This window comes from Coenobita brevimanus, chromosome 95, assembly GCF_032717465.1.
Source record: "Coenobita brevimanus isolate Jiangsu-jjx chromosome 95, ASM3271746v2, whole genome shotgun sequence".
NCBI classification, from domain to species: domain Eukaryota; kingdom Metazoa; phylum Arthropoda; class Malacostraca; order Decapoda; family Coenobitidae; genus Coenobita; species Coenobita brevimanus.
Genome location: NC_137048.1, coordinates 35437756 through 35448406, shown reverse-complemented (window position 1 = coordinate 35448406; position 10651 = coordinate 35437756). Strand labels below are relative to the sequence as shown.

General features: G+C 46.2%; 1 protein-coding gene across 1 annotated transcript in view; it reads left to right on the top strand.

Annotated features, from left to right (window-relative positions):
* LOC145413130 (neuroligin-4, X-linked-like) overlaps positions 1–10651 on the top strand; it is a 98354-nt gene that overhangs the window by 66270 nt on the left and 21433 nt on the right. Inside the window, exon 2 of the mRNA XM_080282848.1 lies at positions 9170–9316. Within this exon, the coding sequence (XP_080138974.1) occupies positions 9170–9316 (147 nt within the window). The remainder of the gene's footprint in view (positions 1–9169; positions 9317–10651) is intronic.

The window sequence follows — 10651 nt, the reverse complement described above, 5'->3', positions numbered from 1 at the left end:
CCAATCTTCCCCTTCTCCTCTCCATAGCTCCTCTTCCTCTTCCCTTCCTGCCTCGGGTTCAAGAGTAATGGACGGAAGAGGAAACACATCCAACGCTCATGTAAGAGGTGTGCTCCTCTTTTCTCTCCTCTTCGCTTCTCATTTCTCAGCTTCTCTTCTCTTTTCCCATCTCCTTTCCTCACCTCATCTCCTTTCATCTCCTCTCCTCTCCTCTTCTCTTCTCTCCTCTCCTCTCCTCTCCTCTCACAACGAAACATGCACACCTCAATTTCACCCTGTCTTTCCCTCTGTTATCTTTCGCTCTCCTCTCCTCTCGCTTCCAGTTCACGCAGAAACTCTGTCTGTCTGTCTGTCTGTCTCTGTCTCTGTCTGTCTGTCTGTCTCTCTCTCTCTCTCTCTCTCTCTCTCTCTCTCCCTGACCGTCAAAAAACAAGACAAAATCCAGTATCCCTTACGGCAAACAGAGAATGTAGATTAGTACTGTCTAGCCATCTTCACACCTCACAGACAGGTAAATAAGCAAAACAGACAGACAGACGGCCCAGGAAAAACACATAATAACGCTTAGTACCACTATGAACAAAACACAGACAAACAGACACAGACATACAGGCAATAAGAAAGAATCCAGCTTAGTACCCTCTACCTTGTTTCACGCCTCACCTGTCCCGCTAATCACCGAATTAAATATGTTTTGATGCAGGTTGGCTCTAAAATATTAAGCATTACCTGGACACCAATAATTAAGGCCTCAGTCTAGTCTACTCTCCTAACCACTATAAAAATGTATAATTATCTCTCTTACGGATATGAAAAGCATCTTACTTTATTCTGGCTGTCTTCAGGTGGTGTTATTCATCTTAGAGGAGTTCTGAAGCTTGAGGTGTCTGATCTTGCCTTCTTTGACCACTTCAATGTGAAAGCAATATAATTCAGTGCCTGGATATAATAAATGTATAATTAACTTAGTAATTTTTTCTCATTTATTATTTTGAGGGAGGGGGGTGAAATAGGCTGCTTGTCGGTGAGGTCAAACTGATACAGAGACTAAAGCAAACAGAGATGCAAGCACGGAAAAACACACAAACTATTACTAAAACACTTAAATCTAAGCTGACACACACTGACACAAACAAACACATATATGCATTAACAGAAACAACACCCACACACACACACACACACACACACACACACACACACACACACACACACACACACACACACACACACACACCCACACCCACACGCACACACACACACACGTACAAAGTTGGCCAGGCACGCACACGTAAAAGGCTGCACACACAAATTCATATCAGCGCTCCCCTCACCCACACACACACAACAAATTTCCAACATAAAGCCCTTTCATCACACACACACACACACACACACACACACACACACACAGATAGAGAGAGTGAGAGAAACATACCACCAAATACCATGCAGCGATATACTACAAAGGTCCCATAAGAGAGAGAGAGAGAAATTGAGAGCGAAAGAAACCGAGTGAAACAAAATGAGAAAGCATGAATAATTGAGAGTGTAGTCTTGATACTCCCTGCTCTGAGATACCACAGGAGAGAAAGAGAGAGAGAGCAAGAGAGAGAGAGAGAGAGAGAGAGAGAGGAAGTGAGAGAGGGAGCAAGAGATCACAAAGAAGCCAAGTTATCTCTTCGCCTACAATGAAGTGATATGCTGAGAGAGAGAGAGAGAGAGAGAGAGAGAGAGAGAGAGAGAGAGAGAGAGAGAGCACCTTATCTCAGCTCTACGGCAGTGAGGTGAGTGACGTCAACGTGATGAAGTGATTAAGTTTTTTCACCTCAGGGCCAGAAGGTACGGCAATGTTAAAGGGACGCTGAATTGAGGTTGAGGTGAGGTTGAGATGAGGCTGAGGTAATGTTGAGGTGAGGTTGAGGTAATGTTGAGGTGAGTTTAAGATGAGGTTGAGGTGAGGTTGAGATAGGGTTGAGATGAGGGTGAGGCTGAGATGAGGCTTTGGAGACTAAGGTGATGTTGAGATGAGGCTGAGATGAGGTTGAGGTATGGTTGAGATGAGGTTGAGATGAGGTTGAGGTAAGGTTGAGATCAGGTTGAGACGAGGGTAAGGCTGAGATGAGGTTTTTGAGAATGAGGTGAGGTGAGTGTGAGATGAGGATGAGGTGAGGTTGAGATGAGGTTGAGATGAGTTTGAAATGATGTTACTGAGGAAGGATGAGCTGAGGAGGTGAGGAAGATGAGGTAGAGATGAGTGAGGTGAATATGAGGTGATAATGAAGCAATTCGTCAATGTTCACGTGGGAGTCACAGGGCCAAGTTGACGGGAAGGTAGAAGTGAAACTGAGGTGATTCACGTGTAATATACAAACTAAATCGCTAAGGAAAACGTGCTGGGAGAGGGAGAGAGAGAGAGAGAGAGAGAGAGAGAGAGAGAGAGAGAGAGAGAGAGAGAGAGAGAGAGAGAGAACAATGGATTTAACTGGTTGAAAAAAAAGAGTTGAAAAATATTTAACCTTGTCCGCCAGAATTGATCTCAGTTGAATATAATCGCCTGGCTTAAATAAAATCCCAGTACCTCAACGCTTAAGGGATTTAGTGGATTAATGAATAATGGATTTAAATGGACGATAAAAAGCGATTAAAATGTTTGTTAAAATTGGTTGCGAGGTAATAATGAAGGATAAAAAAAAAGGTAATTGATATTCATTTACTGTTCTCTGATGAACTTCTATTGATGTTGAAGCCAGTGGAGCGAGCACACACACACACACACACACACACACACACACACACACACACACACACACATGCTAAAATATACATGCTGCAATATACACCTCCATGCACACTTTCCCATTACACACATAGGAACTGGATACACATGGGAGAATGTACATACACACGAGAACATACAGAAGCACATAAAACACACACACACACACACACACACACACACACACATACACACACACACACACACACACACACACACACACACACACACACACACACACACACACACACACACACACACACACACAGGCGGGTACACAAAGAACACAAACTGTCCGCTCGTTATCCGCCAAACGACTAACAACCCGTCATAGATTTTTTACCTCAATAGTCCTCCAACTTTTACCACGGCTGGCCCCCCCTTCCCCCCACTCCCCCTCCCCCACACACCTCTCTCCCCACTCCCCTGTACCCCCACTCCCCCTCTTTCCCCCACTCCCCCCATTCTCCCCCTTTCCCGAAACTCCACTCCATTTTAACCCCTCACCCACTTCTCTCCTCCCCTGAACCTCCACTTTCCCCTCTTCTCTCCCTCTCCCCCTTCAATAGCCAACCAATACCTCTCCAATTCTCTCTCTCTCTCTCTCTCTCTCTCTCTCTCTCTCTCACAAACACACACAATTCTTATCACGTACCTTCCCCTCTCTTCCCGGCCTTCACTTTCTCTAATCGCGTTTTCCTCTTCTTTGTTCTTTTCCTTTCTTTTCTCTCTCTCTCTCTCTCTCTCTCTCTCTCTCTCTCTCTCTCTCTCTCTCTCTCTCGGCTCCCTTTCATTTCTTTTCTCCCTCCCACACCTTTCCTTAATCAATCCCCCTTCTTCCCTCGTTTTCCTCCCCTCCCCTTCTCTCCTCCCAGCATCCCCCTACACTCCTTCCCCCTCTGTTCCCCTTCAAGACCTCATCAACCCTTCCGACCCTGCCCATATGTCTCTTGGGTTCAGTCCGTTCCTCCCCATTAACTTCCTTCATCTTTTCCCCCCGCTCCCTCTACTCCCCTGACCTTTTCCCCCTTCTGCTTACCCACTGTCCCATCCCCATCCCTCCCCACCCCCTACAGCATTCATGTGACCTATTATCTCCCCTTCTTTCCTTCCTCCCTCCCCCTCTCTCTCACTCCTACCTTCTTGCTCCTTTTCTCTCCAAGTCCCCTTTTATCATTTCTTCCCCCAGTATCGTCTTCCCTCAAAGGAGTATGAAGGAGTACAAAGTAACGAAAAAAGCATGAGACATATTGGTCCTTTCTAGGTTACTTTTTACAGGGAAAGTAATACTCGTAACTATTATAAGTATTTTAAAAGACAAGGATAAAGAAGCAGGAAGGCGCCTCATCCCTTCCCTCCACCTCCTATGCCATTTCTTCCCTCAGTCTCGCTTTTCCCCTCCCGGTCCTGTCGCCACCCCAAGTATTCCCTTTCCCCCTCCTCTCTCTCGTCCCTCCCCCTTCCCTCTCTCTTCCCTTCCCCTCCCTACAACACCATTTCCCCCTGATTTCTGCCTCATATCTACCCCTGCCGAGACTCACAACCCTAGTTCCTCATCCTCTGTAAACTCTGAAAAGGTGCCAAGCCATTGCTGTAAATTTCGCGCCGGAGAAACACGCGAGATAAAAAGGTGGAAAAGACGGGGACATGGGAGGGGAGGGGAGGGGTGTGATGATGTGTGGGGGGTGAGGTTGTGTGGGGGTCGTGTGTGTGAGAGGGTTGTGTGTGGGGGGGTTATGTGTGTGGGGTGTTTGTGTGTAATCTTAGTTTATGGGTCCATCCTCCTCCTCCTCATCATCATCATAATCATCGTCATCACCACTACCATAACTCAATCCCTAATCACCACCTATAATAATGGGTGAATTCAAATCCAAAACCAAAGAAAGAAAAAACATAAAATATGGAGAAGTATTAACAGCATGTCAAACACACACACACACACACACACACACACACACACACACACACACACACACACACACACACAGCTCGCTGGTGCAGTGGTAACGCTCTCGCTTGCCATCTGGTAGACGGGAGTTCGCGCCTCGCTCAGGTTGCGAAAAGTTTCACTGACGAAGTGGGTGGTTACTGTCCCCCTTGAGCAAGGGGACGGGTGTGTGCGTGTGTGAAGGTCACAGCCTTGCCCTTAGATCGGACTATATGAGCTCTCAGCTCCCTTCCGGGAGGGTAAAAGCTGACGATCACGACCATCAAGTGATCCTGACCGACCCGGTGAATTACACACACACACACACACACACAAACATTCACAAATCACTGAAGGCTTTGAAACACTGACTACACAAACTCTGATCAGGACCCTCTTTTTCAAAACAATTCACGCATTTTCTCTTCAAATCCTCGTTACAAATTCTCGATGGGAAAGGTGCAGAGATGGCAATTTTTAGGCCAAGTCAAAGTGAAAAGACGGTCGTGAACAGCCGCTGTTTCTAAAGCTATTCACGTATTTTCCTTTCCTATCGTCGCTACGAAATAGTGACCCGGAAGTCCTACGAACGATGCAGCATATACTCGCTGTTTAAAATCGCCGCGGCATTTTCTTTGAGGATCGCATTAAATAAAATCGCGTTATATAAAATCGCGCTATATAAAATCGCGCTATGAATGCCTCCAGCCAGCGTTTTGTCGGCTTCCCTGGTATTACTGCTTCAAGGTGACTTCAGGTGGGCAGATACATATTTAGTGTTTGAGTGGCTGGGTGTATGTGAGTGGAATTATACTGTGTGGTATTAGGCATGGACGTGGGTGGTGTGAGTTGGAGAGAGGGCAGCCTGTTGGGGGAGAACAGGGTGACATAGATGATTCATTTGTGGCTGTCCCTTTTGTGATTGGGTGTTTGAATCTAGTTAAAGAGATAGATAGATAGATAGATAGATAGACAGACAAAAGGGGTTTGTTTGTAAGAAAGGAACAAGAATTCTCTCTCTCTCTTTCTCTCTCTCTCTCTCTCCACTAGCACCACATCCACCACTGTCATCCCCACACTCCTCCTTCCATTACCACACTCGCCTCCTCTAACAACACAATTATCTCCCACCTCACACCATCCCCCTCCTCCCTTCCCCACCAGACATCTCTCCCACCAATCCTGCCCCCACCATTCTCCTCTCATTTTCTCCCCGTCACGCCCCGCCCCCAATTTCTCTCCCGGCCGACCCCACTCTAAAAAAGAAAAGAACAGAAAAAAGGAAAGAAAAAATGACTCTCACCTCCCAACCTGTTCTTCAATATTTCCTGAAACACTGCCCTCCTCGCCTCCTCATTCCTGCTCCCTCCCCACCTCTCCCCTCTCAATCCCTCCCCTGTCCAACTCCTGCCCTCTGATCTCTCCCCCTCCCTCAACACATAAACCCCTCATCAACTCTAAAAAATTACCCCTCCCCCTTCTTCAGTAATCTTCAAACGATGACCCCTTACTCTCAGTTCCCTCACCCACAATTCACCTCATCTCTCAATCCTCTCTACCTCTTCCCGCACCCCTCCAACCCTTTCCCCCTTTTCTAACTCTTCCTACCTACCCCTTCCTCCTTTCCCCAACCCATCCTACCTACCCCTTCCCATATCAACACGCAAAGCAACCATCAGCATCAAAAACATGATCTCCCCCATCAATTTCCACTCCCTCTGAGTCCCTTCTCCTTTTTCCTCTCACCTCTCAAGCCCCACACCTTTCTTCCTCATCCCTAACCTCTCTCTCCCCTCGCCTCACCTCCCCTCTCAAGCTCGCCCCCCACTTTTCTTCTATCCCCCTTCAACCTCTCCCTCTTTGCCCCCCCCCCTCCGCTCTCCATCAGCACTGGGAGCCTCACCATCAGGCCTCTCGTCAGTCAGTATCAAGTCAGGCGGTACCCGAAGAAGCTCTCATCTCGATACCTTTGGGTGCTATATTCTTCCAACCATCACTACCATTACTACCACTACAGCTGCCTCCACCACCACTATCATCACTACCATCACCACCACCATATACTAACACCATCACCACTAGTACCTCTGCCACCACCCCTACCACCAAAACCACCACTATTACCACCACCAACAGCAGCGACACTATTTTGACCATCAATACCACTGCCATCAACACCATTATCACCATTTCCACTATCATTACAACCATCATTACCATTACCACTGTCATTACCACCATCACGACTACTGACACAAATACTACCATACCCACCACCCTTACCACCACCACCACCACCACCACCAAAGCCTTCCTTCTTCCTGCACCAGAAATTACCGTGTTCTCATGCCCTCAAGAAATTCCCTGCCTCCTCCTCCCTCCGTAATACCACACATGAAGTCAAATATTCTCTCGTATCACAAGGTCAACGAGTAAACGAGCCAATATCTTCACCGCAGGCATTCCACGGGGTAATATCATGCAAACCACGTCATTAGGCCTGAAGTGGGTGGCGATTCATTCAAGAGCTTCCAGTCAGTGTGGAGTCGCTCAGCATGGCATTACAGGTCACCTCATTCGCCCACTTGATGCAGCGAAGGTCACGTGAACCTCATTCGCCCACTTGATGCAGGGAAGGTCACGTGAAGTCGTTTTAGGTCACTTCCGAAGATACTGATACGAACACAATTACTATTCGTGTTATCCATTTGTCTAGTTATTTTACCTACCTACCTCCCTACCTGCCTACCTGCCTGTTTGCCTGTCTACCTACCTATCCATCTGTCTACCTATCAATGAAAACAACACCATCATTCTGTACTTTTTCATCTAAACATCAATATATTCTTTTTTACCACAGTTGACTTCGACCTTCGTCAACTTATTCATCCCCCCCCTCTCTCTCTCTCTCTCTCTCTCTCTCTCTCTCTTACACACACACACACACACACACACACACATGCAAAATCACCCCATCTCTAACCACACCAAACCCTCCCACATGCCCATAACCCCACATCCCTCTCAACACATACCCCATCCCTAACACATTTCTAACTCACCCTCATTACACCACTTACCGACCGACAGTAACAAGCGATCTTTGCCGCGGGGGTAATTACGTGTACTAATGAGATGCATGGACTATTTTCCCCAATGAGCTCGATTACGCTACATGATTTATTTCTAATGGCCCCCGTCTGTATGTAGAGCCCTCCCCCCTGTATATAACCTACGCATTTACGCAGCTTTATATGCAAAATGGACCTCGCTTTACGCTTTATAATTACAATACTCTGACAGGGGGAGGATTCTGGTCGTTTGTTTATTTAGCGTTGTTGCTGGTGACGTTCTATCTTCGTTGTGCGTTATTAATGACACCGGAATTAATGACGTAAGGGTATATCGAAAAACGAGTAATTTGGTTGTTTTCGTGGCGTTGTTGGGGGTGACGTTATGTGTATCTTCGTTATTCGTTATTAATTACACTTGAGTAAATGACGTATGGCTAGGTATATTTAAGAACGAATATTATTTTTTTAAATGACTAGGTGACAAATTTGCACACCTTACATACCTTTAGTGAGGTGTTCAATGGCGATGCTGTGTTCCTCGTCACAATCCCGTAGTTCATTATTTTATCACAATAACCTGGAAAAAAGAAAGAGTATTTAGAATAACTGGATACAAAAATAGATAGATAGATAGAGATTCCTCGGAATAATATAGTTTTAAACGTTTGTACGAGTAGCTGTGAGAATTGGGGATAGCATGATGATGATGATGATGATGATGATGATGATGATGATGATGATGATGATCCCCAGTATCAGAGAGAAAACATGGTTAGAATGATGTCATTACAGTTAGCATTCCTCGCCCTACTCTCACACTCATTATACACTAACTACACCTAACCACAAACTTACTGCTGATAAAAACGAAACATTATAACACAGTGACCCCTCAAAAATTATTCTCGTTTTTATGCACCATTTTCTTTACTCTTGACATTCCTCCATTTTCATAATTTGTCACATGAGAGAGAGAGAGAGAGAGAGAGAGAGAGAGAGAGAGAGAGAGAGAGAGAGAGAGAGAGAGAGTTAAAAATAAATACAGTGCACTATGGCGCTTAGCAGAATTGAAAACATGAAACGCTTTGTACGCTTTTCAAGTTTTTCTATCTATGTGCGTCTGTGTATAGGGATGGAAGAGTGTATGCATGGATAATTAACACACACACACACACACACACACACACACACACACACACACCAATCTCATCACCATAAATTACACGCCTATCAAATATACTTTAATCGGCCATTACAACTCCTGTCTAGATTAACTACTGGTATCACCCGTATTTACTCATGTTATATAGACAGATAGATAGATAGATGGATAGATAGATAGACGGATAGATACCCCTTCTCTTATCTCTCTTATCTCTCCCACAGCCAAGCCATCCCCTGCCTACCCCGTCGTTGTCTACGTGCACGGGGAGTCCTACGAATGGGGATCCGCCAGTCTCTACGACGGATCTGTGCTGGCCGCGCTGGGAAGGATCATAGTGGTCACCATTAACTACAGACTCGGCATCTTAGGTAGGATCAACTCTGGGATTATTTTTCTTAGGGTCATCACTGGAATTATTTTTCTTATCTTTACTGTCAGCGTGGTATCTTTACTGTTACCTGTAGTGTTATCTTAAAGGTGTAAGTTCCATTGCTCCTCACTTCCATAATAACTCCTTACTCCATAATCACATAACCACCACCACCACCACCATCATTATCATCACCACCACCATCATCATCATCATTACCAACCGATTCTTTCATCTAGCCGAATCTAGGAAGGCTAAAAATATGAGAGAAAAAGGCGACATAAGAACCACCACCATCATGATCACCACCACCATCACCCGTTTTGTCATCTCACAGAACCATCATCATCATTATCATCATCATCACCGGCCTTGTCATCTCGCCAAGTCTTTTCGCAGCAGTCATCAGCACTCCTGCAATATCAGCTTCACATAATTACTCCTGCTTTCATTAACTCCTGATAGACGGGCCTGCCAGAGGAAGTGGGGGGTGGGGAGAGGGGGAGGGGATGTGGGATGGGTGGGGAGGGAGAAGATGAGGGGGGAGGAGGAGGGAGGGATGAGGGAGTTGAGAGGACGAGGTGGGAAGGGAAGAGAAGGAAGGTGAGAGGAGGAAGAGAATGACTGTCACTACCATCACCCTCATCAACCCTTTTAGTACGATATAAGGCTATTGTCTTATATCCAAATTACTGATATTATTTCTGAGATTTTTATATGCAGTGGATCAGTGAAAAGTGTACCTAATCCCCTAGTTTTAAAAGTCGTCCGAGCTTAGTAAAATCGTCTTCAGGTGGCCAGAATTAAATAAAGAATACCTGTGCCATCCGACTGACGAAATTACTTGCTAAATCCTCTTAAACATCACTTGGCGAAAATATGACTGTCACTGTTAACACTTTAGAGGGATATTTAACTGGATAAGACAACATTATCTATATCCTTTCCAGTATCTCACCACAGTCAATCCCCATTATCCCTGCTTCCACCCATATTTTGCCTCCCCCCCTCCATTTTACTAGACCTCACCCCCTCTCGAGAATCACCTTGCCCCACACCCACATCGAGCCCCTCCTCCTTACTCGTCTTCCCCCTCCCCTCAAAAAGTACCTTGCCCCACACCCCCATCCAGTCCCCCTCCTCACTCATCTTCCCCCCTCCCCTCTCGAGAAGCACCTTGCCCCACACCCCGTAACTCTGGGGCCTGTCCTCTCCGCCGGGGTGGCACTGGGCCAAACCACACACTGCAAGGACGAACAGTCTGCCTCGCTCTCTCGTCCTCGCTCGTAATCGTTCTCTCATCCTTATCCTCGTCCCCTCATCCTCACCTTCG